The sequence below is a fragment of the Buteo buteo genome, chromosome 10 (assembly GCF_964188355.1).
Source record: "Buteo buteo chromosome 10, bButBut1.hap1.1, whole genome shotgun sequence".
Lineage (NCBI taxonomy): Eukaryota > Metazoa > Chordata > Aves > Accipitriformes > Accipitridae > Buteo > Buteo buteo.
Window position 1 is genome coordinate 11,557,760 of NC_134180.1, and position 12,145 is coordinate 11,569,904.

General features: G+C 38.9%; 1 protein-coding gene across 5 annotated transcripts in view; it reads left to right on the forward strand.

The window, feature by feature from the left end:
• Positions 1-12,145, forward strand: part of RC3H1 (ring finger and CCCH-type domains 1) — an 81,788-nt gene that overhangs the window by 11,722 nt on the left and 57,921 nt on the right. For all 5 annotated transcript variants that reach the window (XM_075038632.1, XM_075038627.1, XM_075038628.1 and 2 more), the window contains exon 2: positions 11,768-12,138. In XM_075038632.1, the coding sequence (XP_074894733.1) occupies positions 11,908-12,138 (231 nt within the window). In that variant the 5' untranslated portion in view covers positions 11,768-11,907. The remainder of the gene's footprint in view (positions 1-11,767; positions 12,139-12,145) is intronic.

The window sequence follows — 12,145 nt, forward strand, 5'->3', positions numbered from 1 at the left end:
TTGGGTTTTTTTCCTTATAATTGAAGGTTGCATGAAAAGTCTCATTCAAAAGGAGTACCTTGCCCCAGGCTATTTCTGGCCTCTGGAACTGCTCTTTTTAGCAGTCCTACAAATTGAATCACTGAGTGCCAGTAGCATTTAAAGCAAATGAGGCTCAATTACATTCTGAGTCAGAAGTACCTGAATTAACCTGCTTTTCAGCAACAGTTGTGTGACCTCTCCTACTGATATTAAAAGACTTTAAGCCCTGTGTGAATGGTAATTTAACACTACTTAAAAGTGATGAGCAGGTTTGTCCATGCTGAATAGTGTTTAGATTTTTACAACAAAACTATGCTCAGAGGTGGGGAGAAAATACTGAATAATATATTGACTAGCTAAGTTGTCGTTTGGTTTTTTTTTTATGCAACTGTTACAACAGAGCTGAAACTCTCCAGGCTCAGTGCCATTTCTGCAACAAGCTGCCTCTTAACCTTGGATGACTCCAGAGCTTTAGTGTAGACTAGGTTATGTTATTAAAACACAATTGCAGCTTGTGTCAATAGTCATCTGTGAAACTTATATTCTTTTTCTTAATATTCCTGCTATTATTACCAGTGAAGCCACTACGAGGCTTACCAAAAGAGGGTATCTGGCTTAGTTTGGTCCCTGTGAGCTATTTTTTGTATCAGCTATTGTAGCATTTACATGGTTGCTTCTTTGTTTGCAGCTCTTGGTTCTAGGAGCAGTAGAACTTGGGAGTTATGGACCACTACAGCGTTCTTTCATCTTCTTTAGATAGCACTTTCCTCTGTGCTATAACTGATGAACTGAAAGGATGGTTTTGACTGTATTTGTGTCACTTGCACTGTCAAGAAACATTGGTTAAATCTAGCTGTGAAGCATTGTTTTTTGAAACAATAATTTTGGGGTGGATTTAGTGTAAAGGAACAATTCCATGGGTTGTTATCACTTGAGTTCCTTATGCCATTTCACCTACTCTCATCATTGCAAACTGTTAGTTTAGTAGACCTCATTGTTAGGATTGCTTAATAGCATTTAAATGTGTAGTTATAATTTAGCCAATACTTTAGAGATGGCTTCTATTAGTGAAGACATACTTAAAACTCTGTGTTGCCCTGGTTGTGCCCAAATAAGCTGCTCATGAAACTATACCTAAAAACTTGACAAATCTGTGTTGATGCTAAAAGAGGCTGTCTTGAAGTTTCCCTCTTCTGTGCTTCCCCCACTCTTTCCCTTATGTTTCCAGGACTGCCTGACCATTTAACAGATCTGGAACGGCTTTTGGAGTCTGTTAGAAGCTAATGTGGGAAGGAAAGGGATTTGTTTTTGACAGTCTTCAAGTCCCTGGTATAGATGACATCTGTAGATCTAGAGCTGGCACAAGAGTACTTTCTGACAAGCAGTTCTGACTTGCCCCACTGTAAGACATGCATGAAACTGCACTCAAAATGCCAGATAGGTAAAGTTTCATTATCTGTCTTCATTGGTGGTAGAATGAAAACATAAGTCTGGATGTTGCAGTCCTTGCAAGAGTAAGATGGTTAACCCATGTTAGCTTGTGGTAAGCAATGCAGGTTATTATCTGCTGTTCTAGCAGAGATGAGATTCTGTTGCTGCGGTATTAAATCTTGTCTGGAGTATCATGCTTGTAGGTAGTGGCTATGATTTAGTCTTTGTTTACAGCTTGGGTGTTTTCACTAATCTTCTAACAATTCTCTTTTTAGTTCTAGACAGGATGAGTGCAGCTAGACTTAAACTGTGATCTGGGAGAGAAATGGGAAAAACCCTAGATTATCTTCTATTAGCAACTTCTTGGTCTGCCTACCTCCACTTTTTGGAAGTGGTTGTTATGACTGTAGTGTTGTGGTAACCAGAACAGTGTTTTGACAACTGTTTTCAAATGTGCATCTTTTCTCTGAAGTTGATGGTGCCATACAGTTTCTTACTAATGTAGTAATGCTCTCACATGGCTGACTGAACAGGTGCCTGAAGTAGAGGGGCTGAATCATTGAAACTGATATAGTTTAATAATTCTGTCTTAAAATGTTTGAGAGAAGGGTTTAACAGGGTGTAGAATTATAATAACGCTCAAGGGGTGAAAAAGATTTTGTCATTGTGAACTCCTGGTATGATGAAGTGTATGTGCCAACAAACTAGGTCTTGCACTGGCTTTTGAAATAACATCACAGTAGTCTCGAGATTATTTTATATACAACATGTAATAAGAGAACCTTTCTTGCGATTATAGTATGTTTAAAATGAACTCATGAATTAAAAAACAAGCAGATGAGCAACTACCTTGGTAGTTTTGTTTAAAAATTCATTAGTTGTTTTCAGTGCTCTTGGATGACTTTGTGCTTTTATTAAACGATCTTTTTGATGTTTTAAGTGCAGTCTTCCAAAATAATCTGCTTTGAAGGTAAATAGGATAACTGAAGCTTTATTAGAGACTACTGTTATGTGAACAGTTATTAACATGAAGCTGTTTGACATCTATTTTTAAAATGGGGGCAGCTTCTACTAAGTGAAAAGAAAAAACATCTCCAAATCAAAGAAATTAAAGGGGGGGAGAACACTAAGGAGGAAGTTCTGAGACAGAGTTTTCAAATGGACACAAAATATTTGTTTTCTGAATACCTATGAAGTTCTATGTAAAATTTACATTTAATTTTAATGACTGAAACAGAAGCCTCTTCTTTCCTATGCTGGGCAGTAGCAGGTGTATTCACTTAATACTGCTCTTACAGTATATTTCAGCATTTCCTTACTATTGTACCTGGAATTTTGGACATAAGAGATTTGGGTGGGTTTTTTTTTTTGAAATCTACTAGGTAGCTTGAAAACAAAAACATTTTTGGGATGGTGAACAGTGCTAACTCTTGAACATAAGGGGAAGAAGATAGGGAGGAACTTCAGACTACTACTTGATTCTAGCCTTGGAAGTCTGTCAAAGAAATATTTTCAGTAATATTTTCACAGTATGCTATGAAAAAGCCTGCACACACAAAGCACCCAAAAAGCTCCAGCTGTGGCAATTTCTGGATTTTGGTTTTTTTTTTTCCTCCGGAGAGAGTGTTCTGGGGGTAGATTGTTAAAGGTTGCATTGTAGATTGGAAGCTGGGGAACTTTTTTGGATAGTTTTTGACCAGTATCTCCAGCCTGACTTTAATTCTCCCCTTCTTTGTCTCATTGTTTCACACTGCAATGGTAGCATTATTGTAGCTGTAGTGTCACTGACATCAAAGCGGAATTACAGCTGCTGAATCAAGTTGGGAGACAAGCTCTTAGTGGAGAGTGGGTGGCAAGCAACACTTTTTAATTTTTTTGTTAGATTGGGTTTTTTTTATGCTTTCTCTTTCATTGAGTTGTGCTGGGTCTTAACTAAGTGATTCATGGCTACTTATCTCAGGGTGAGAAATGACAAAGGCATTGCAGTGGCAGCAAGATCTTTCCCTGCCTTTCCAAATTTTACTTTGCATCTACTGAACAACTATAGTAGTAGTCATGTAACTGTAGGTTATTCCTGCATGGAAAGAATGATACTGGCCTTAGTGATTTTGATCTTTAATATGGTTTCTCATTAGCAGATGCCAATCTTACTACTGCTATGATACTTTTGATACTTCAAATCACTAAAGGTGTATAGAAAAAAAAAGTTTTTCTTCAGCAGGTTAGGACTCAAAGGTGCCTGTTCTTTCACTTGTGCCTATACAGCTGAAGTGTTTGCAGTCTCCAGAATGCTACTAACTTCCCATTGCTTTCTTTTCTTGACGTTTACTACTTAGATTAGATGAGCTGTTTGTGTGACTGATTTGATGCCCTGTTTCAGTTAAAATGAGGTATTGGTTGTGTAATTGCTGTCCGCCCACATTTCTGCCTACCAGTGTTTATTAAAGACCTATGTTTAAAACTGCTAGCTTCAACTGGGGAACAACTATGCAAACAGTTCAGCTGGAAGTCTTAGAAAGGAATGAGTAAAGAAGAGTAGTGACTTCCCTAGCTCACACAAGAGGTAATGAGTGTCTGTACCCTTGAGTCTGAAGACTTTCACAAGCTTGTCCAGTTTATCTTTATTATGGCTCCTTTCATGGGTGATCTGATGGCAAGCACTAGCAAATCTGGAGGTTGTGTGAGTGTTGGTTTTTTAAACTAAACAAAAAAACTTTTTTGCAATAACAGGCTCTTGTATAACCTCTGAAAAACTGTCATAGGAAAGGTTAGTCCTCCTGGACACACAAAATTTAACCTGTTTTTTCTGATCTTCTGGTATAGACAAGGAAATGTCCTCTCTAACTTCCCCAATTACTTGGAAAGGGCCTCAGACTCAGCACTGTCAGAATGTAATTCTTCAGGGATACATTAATTGCTTGATCATTAGCTTTAGTTTTCAAATTTGTAGTTGTTGCAATTCTTCTGGTTATTTGGGTGTTCAACTGTTCAAACATGTATCTGCTTCTGGGAAAAGCAGATTATTTGCTTCCTTCCTCGAGAGCAGGATTGATAGCTCTTGAATATTTGACCAGTTGAACCAAAGTCCCTCTTCTGTAAACTGTTGTGGGTATTTTAAGTGCCTTCTGCCTTTCTTCTGTTAATCTGTTTGGTTCTTCACTTCTAATCCTGGTTTAATCATCGTGTTACTGTTACAGTCATTTGCATTGACAAATGCAAGAACTCTTTTAATTTGAAATGAAAGGAACATGTTCTAGATATGCTTATCTGCTATTAAGTCCCTAGACTTAATCATCAATGGGCTTGGGAGTCCTCATGGTTGGTAGAAAAATTTCCCTAGGTAATAGATCATGAAACCATTTGCTATTAAGAGTTGGTCACTTCCTCTTTCTTTTAAATAAGCTTTAAGGGATGTATAATATCAACCAGAAATTATGAAGTTAGTCATGTATATCTTCCCCAAAAACTTACTTTTGGAGCCATGTGCAGGTTGTATGTTTTGGGGGGTATGAGCAGGGAGGTTTAAGCTTCCTCTACATACATGTTGTCTTTTAATGTTCATGACCATAATGGTGCAGGACTAGTGATTGAATGTGGAGCAAGAATAAGAGGTCAAGAAAACAACATATTAAGTTTCATTCAATTTTTTTTTCCCTGTGAAGCACTGGATTAATAAGTTTATTCAACAGTTTTCCGTTCTGTAGTAAGACATTAGCTCTTGCTTCACAGGATGTTATGAAGCTTAAATCATTGTAAATTGCTTTTAGATCCTGTTTTGGGGAGGTACTGTGGTAGAGTTGTGATGTTGGTGGTTTGTTTTTGGGTTTTTTTTTCTTTTGTTTCCCTTGTGGTTTTACAGGTCAGGAAGCTTCAAATGGGGGATAACATCTTGCCCTTAACTGGCTCCGTTTTCCAAAGGTGCTTTACGGACTACAAAATAAGAGGCTTTTGCATGAAAGTAGATAAACTTCTTCCTTTGTTTTCACAGTCAAAATAAAAATTATTGAGGGTAAAAGAAAGTAAATCTTTAATCTGATTTAACTGAGCTTCCAGTGAGTTTGGAACAGAACTTTGATGGTGTTCATGATTTTTTTCTTTTTTCTTTTTCAAGGGACTTAGAGGGCCGCTGAAGCCTGTTGGTGTTTAGGTAGCTTTGAAAGAAGGGTGGGAACATGTTTTACACACAAACTTCCAGGATTTGCTGTTGGGTGGGAATTTGTTTTGTTACAGAGCTCTGTCTTCTGGGCAAGTGTTCAGTGGTGTTGGGGACTGTGTGTGCAAGCAGGCATGCGCAGAGGAGGAATGAGGAAGTGAAGCATTTGCTGTCAGTTGATGGTGTACAGCGAAGTTTCAGAGAGCAAACAGGAGAGGAAAAAAAAAACCTCAATCTATCGGAAATACTATTCTGGGTTTACTGTACGTGTTGTTCATGGAGCTCCCCGGGGGAGGTAAGAAGCTTTTTCTTTGACCTACTCTTCTCTGATCAGCATGGGCTTTCTCTCCCTTTTTAATTTTTTCAGAGGTTTTTCTGTGGAACTGGATATGGAAGACACGCTGATGGATCCTTTTCTGTGAACCGTGAAGTTGGCAGTATGGGGTGTTCGTGTGTGGCTTCAGCATGCTTTTTGAGAACAAAGTGTTGAGTATCTATAAACAACCCATTAGTTTTGGCTGGTCAGGGTTTCCCATGGGTTGTCAGGTCCGTTTTTCCTTAAAATGAAACTCAGGACTTAAAGTATTAGGTCCTGCACTTCTCAGGAAAGAGAGAAAGATACTTAAGTGTGGTCAGAAATGCTGTTTATTACATAGAGCACACTAGAGTAGAAAACTTACTTAAACAGGTCCTGTGAAGCACTGGTGGAAATCAGTGGTATCTGGCACGAGGCAAGTATGGAGGGATCCAGTTGTTTGTTAGGATTGCACTGAGGGTATCTGGTAATCCTTACTAGTTAGGAATTGTTTTACTGTGATCTGTGAATTTCATTTAGGTTGTTGTTTTATTTCATCTTGAGTGTCAGAGAGGTTTTGAAGTAGTTAATGTATTACAGAACCAGTCTCACAGGAGAGAGGACTGCATCTTTGGCTAGATTACTTTTTCTCAGAAATGGGTATGTTGCTACTAAGGAGTAAGAGTCTTTAAAAGAATTAATAAAATGGCATTTTCTTTATTAGATTAAATTATACATTAGCCAAGAGCTGTATTTCTGTGAGCAGATTGGTTGGCAAGCTTGAGTTTGTTTTGGCAGTGAGGAGCTGCTATAGTGTTAAGCTTTGCACTAAATAGGCTTACTTACATGTTCACTCTTAACTGCTACAGGAAGTTCTACTCATATTATTTCTGAGTGAGACTCAGCAAAAATGAAACGGCTTCAGGACTAAAATAAAAGCAGACATTAAAAGTTACTATTATTCAGAATTTTGATCTTCAAATGTCAGGAAGATGATGATATTGCTTGGGTAAGAAAAGCTTAGTGAAATGCAGTAGAGAGATAAGTAAAAACATGGGAGCAGGTAATGCTCTTAAGAGCTTTATATACTGAAACGGCAGAAACCGAGCAACTGAGCAGCGGGTGCCCTGTAGGTGTGCTGAGTCATCTGCCTTAAACTGTAGCATGACTTACTGTGGACTGCTGCTGGGAAGGATCAGGGCCAACTTGTGCATGACAAAGTGGCACGTGGTAAGTCTGTGTTAGTACGCGTTAGGTCCAAATAACATGTTTGTGAGAGAAATCAGTATATACTTGGTACGTGTACCGAAGGACTTGGAGAGTGCGACTGATTTAAAGGGAGTTGAATTTTAACAGAAAGCAGGAGTTTTTCTGAATGTCATTCTGTGTGAAACTTGATGCCAGTAGATATTGGTACAAAGTGTTCTGTGTTTTAAAAACATGTTATTCTCGAGGGTTGAATCTGCAAAGCTTTCTAGCTATGTGTAGAAGGCTCTGGCCGTCGCAGACGTAATGCAGCTTGGACAGGAGACTGCGTTACTCCTGTACGTTGTAGTCTGGCAGAGTAAGGAATGTGATAAAGCATTGAGCAGTTGTCCTGGTGGTTTATAGAATGATCCTGTCTTTCTCTGAAGGACTGGCAGGGTCCCAGAGGAGACGGGTCACTGATCTGATTACAGCCTGACATTTCCAGTCTGGATTGAAGGATGGAATTTCAAGGATTTTTTTTTTTTTTTTTTTTTTTGGGGGGGGGTGGGGAGGAGGGCCCAGAAGAGAGGGGAAATTTTCCTTCTAGCTGTGGATAAAACCAGCTTATGCAGGGCTAAGCAGGAGGAGGAGACTTGCCTACAGGTATTCTATATTTTCAAACTAAGAAATAATGAAATAAATCTGTCTCTGGTCCCAATGTAGTATTCAAGGTCTATGTCTTGGGACATCTTCATTCTTAATTACAGCTTCTTGTCTTCTAGTTTATGTACTGTGGATGTGTCTCTTCAGTTTTTTGCTTTCTTGGGTTTTGGCGTATCTTTATTTTCCTCAGTCGTGCACAAAGAACAGTGTGTGTGTGTATATATATATTCGAAGTGTTGGAAGCTAATAGGTGTGAAATACTTAGCAAATTGAGAGGGTGGGTTAAAAATGTCATATTATGGGGAGGGGGATTTTATTTAAATGGATATGTCTTTTATAAATGTTTGCATTCTTTGCATTTTGCTCACCTCTGGCATAATGCTGGAGGGAAACATTTTTAAAAAAGTGTTGTACCATGGAAGTGTGAATATACTTTTCCTACTTTACCAGTACAAGGAAGTGTTCTCTTTCTGTAGTGGTGATGGTTCTAATAGCTGTCTGTGATAATGAAACTGTTGTGTTTCCGTTATTTTATTGCCGTTTGTAATCTCTCCTGTTTAAAGTAGCTCTTTGAAGTTAGAGAATATTTTGTTTCCAGTTATTTCCAAGGTCATAGCAAGTCACAAACCTTGCGAAAAGGTGCACATCTTTCCCAGCTTCACTTCTTACGTGTATACCCCATCTGTATGCTTTGTGCCTGGGAGAGATTTATGTTGTATCTCAGCACTTGACTCTGCTTCCTTGTCTGAAGATTGAAGATCCAGCAGGAAAACTGGACCATATATATGGAAAGCTGTGGCAGTGGCAGCAGTACTTGGTTTGGTGCCAGCCTGTATGCATGAACCGTCAGTCCCTGTAATGCCATTCCTGTCTTATGTGGGACCAGAGGAATTCCACAGTTCTGTGCTGATCTGCTTGGGAGATTTATTAGCAGAGCAGGGTTTGTTGCTCAAACACCTATTCTTTTCTCCTGTAAGGAAAAGGTTGGCTGGATCAAGCCTGTTAGCCATCTGTTCCAGCAGTTAGACTGTGCTGAAACAGATGATTTCCTGAGGTTTCTCTCAGCCACATTTTCTATTGTCAGTGCTATCTGTAGACTTCCTCTGGCATTTAGGCACCAGTACACGTCCACAGGCACTGCAGAGTCTGGTGAAATGAGGGGTAGGAGAGAAGCCCATCATGGGTAAGGGGGAACTGTCACCCACTGGTGAAATGTGCCTCTAGTGATTGCATATCCACAGTCAAGGCTGTGGGCTTTCCATTCATGTGTGATGTGCCCTTCTATTCTGTCAGTTTGGTGCCAGGCTTGGGCTCATTAGGACTCTTCTGAGAGTTGTGCTCGTGTGTAAGCTTTGCTTCTGTTGTTCTCCAGCCTTTTGAGACCTGCCTTAATAAGGGATCAGAGATGCTACTAATTACTCCCTCCATCCCCAGACTCCTCAAACTTCTCTTTTGACTATTGAGATTGTAAATAAATATTACCTATTCCATTATGCCAGTCGTATGGAGTGGCCAGAGGTACAGGTAGGAACAACAAGTCTCTGTTTATTTTTTTTTTATAATTAGTTAACTCATGTTAAAGTTGTATTCAGCTCCTTTATTCCAGTTCAGAGCCTGGGATGGTGGAATCTCGATGTCCACGTCTACTTTCTAGTGTTGACAGTATAGGTTCATGTCAGCTTCTGGTTTTAGATTTCCTCAGTTAGTAAGAAACTGCTCTTTTCCTTAACACTTGGTTAATAATATTTCAAATAGACTGTTCAAATTATTTCTGAATTGCAGATGTATCTGGGAGATTGTTGGTAGATTTTTTTAATACCAGTGTGGTAGAAAGGAAGCAACGTGATTCAGCCCTTAAATTTTGAATCTCAAATGGTATTTCGTAGTACAGCAATACATACACTAGATTTATCAAGCTGTGTACTGCTCTTTGCAGAAGGATTTTTGTGGAGTTTCAAGGTAATTTCTATTACAGATTTGGTTTACAAAGAATGATTCTAGCTGGAATACTTGATACCAAGGTTTAATTAAAAATATATAAAGGGGGCAGGGAGTGGGGGAAGGCTTGGAAATAAATTTCCTGGATGTTTTAGGCAGTTTAGCTCAGTGAAGTAACTTGCAAGTATAAATGTTTCTGTTTGGGTTATGATGATACAGTAGTAGTGGGAATGGTTTGGCTGTCAAGATGAAAAAAAAATTATTGATTTTGTATTAAAGAGGAAATTGGGGGGGGGGGGAAACCCTGAACAACCTTGGCAGATCTTCTAGTTGTGCAATGGTGGTGGTAGGGTTAACCACATGCAGTGCCTCTTCATCAATACCACATTGTCTGGGTAGTATTGATTTCTTATTGATTCCTTGTTGGCTGGTAAACAGTGGCTGTGTGGCATTCATTGTACGTTGTCTTTTGAAGATAGAAGTAATTTTTTTCATTAGCTTTAGAACTAAGCTTTAATGTTTCATTGATGAAACATGGCTAAAAGCTTAACTAGTAACTGTTAACTGTTTCCCTTGGCAAAATGATGTTAACTGTGAACAGCACTGCACTAAATTCTGGAACAAAAGCCTGAGGCTTTTCAGAGTCTCTTTTAGCATTAGATTTTTGTTGCTGTTTTAAAATGCTTTGATTCTGAATTGCACAAGTCCTAGCTTGAAGTTTCTCTCTTTGCCTTTACTTAGAACAGAGATTTTAATTCTGAGGTGGTTTCATAAGCTAGGATTTGATAAAGGTTGCTGTTTTGCTTACATAAGAACTTTCTATCTGAACAGATATTAGCAAGCAAGTGCATGCTCCTTGGTATGAAACCTAAGCCGCTGGTGGTGTGTGGGAAAGAGAAACTAACACATTTGGGTGCTTGGGGTGTTTTGTTGTTGCTGTTATTTTGCTACTTGATTTAGAAAAATCTGTTTGGTAGTAAATCTGTGTGACCTGCGCTGGTTCTGCTATTTTTTTTTTTTGTCTTATCTTCTATTCCCTTACAATTAGTAACATTTGATCCTCTTAGCATTTTGATTCAAAAGTGCCAGGTCATAAAGACCTCCTGGGTTCTCCTCTATTGTAGTGTTTCAGTGTAATTTCTCAATACATTAAAGATGTTACTTTCTCTGTCAATATAATCTCTAGGGAGGCAATCAATGATATAAATCAGGGTTAGAAAAGAGTCCTTGAGAAACAGCTGTCACTCTTCCAGTGCAAAATGACTTCTAGAAATTTCCTTCCTGCTTTTGAAGGATGGAGCTACTTGGTGGGTACACCGAGGGCAAGTTATCAATGCTGAGTTATACCCAGTAAGGCATGGAGATTTCCAGCATAACTGAGATGTAAAGTCCACGTGGTACCGGTACCATGCAGTTCTGTACAGATCAGCTTGTTTAAAGGTGCTGTAGTACCAATATGTGGTATTACCTAGCTATGTGCGTGAGCTGTGTTGCATGCAGATGGTGTCTGACTGTACTCTGAGCCATACATCCATTTCTTCTTGAGGCTATGGCAGCTCAGATGTTTCCACAGAGTCATTGTGTGCCAGTCCAGAGCCCACTGAACTTGGAAGAAAGCTTGCTTGTGATAGAGGTTTTGGATGAAGCCTTGTCTAAGCAAAATTATTTAAAACTCACAATGAATACCGTAAAAAAAAAAATTGTTTTAGTGGAATAAGCACAACAGCCCTTCAAAAATTGTCTTTTATTCAGATCTAGTTGATGTTAATTGGCTTATTTGTAAAGAAAAAAGAGAACATAAATGCTAAAAGCTAATTAGTCTTGTAACTTCAGTGAGACAGATAACTATCTTGATTTTTTTTTTTTTTTTTTTTTTAAGCTGCATAACAGCAGAAACGGTTTTAAGTAGCTTTTCCAGTGCCAGAGACTAGCTGGAATTAAAGCAAGTCATGACTCAGTCCTCTAATGTCAGAACTGCACCCCTAGGTCAGCTATACCTCTACAAGTAGCATTTACTTAGCACAAAGGATTTCACATGCCTGTTCCAGTACTAACTTTCTGTTTCTGTTTTCCTCTAGGTTATGTTTCACACTATGTGCTGACTGTCTGTACTTACAGAAGATATTTAAAAACAAACAGACTTTTTTTTTTTCAAAGATTTTGATTCCAGTGGAATCTGTGCTTTAGATTTTTGTCTTGTCAATTAACTCCTGAAGCAATGCCTGTACAAGCTCCACAATGGACGGATTTTCTCTCCTGCCCGATTTGCACGCAGACTTTCGACGAAACAATCCGGAAGCCAATCAGCTTGGGTTGCGGCCACACTGTCTGCAAGATGTGCCTCAACAAGCTCCACCGTAAGGCATGCCCTTTTGACCAGACCACTATCAATACAGACATTGAACTCCTTCCTGTGAACTCAGCCTTGCTGCAACTAGTGGGTGCTCAGGTATCAG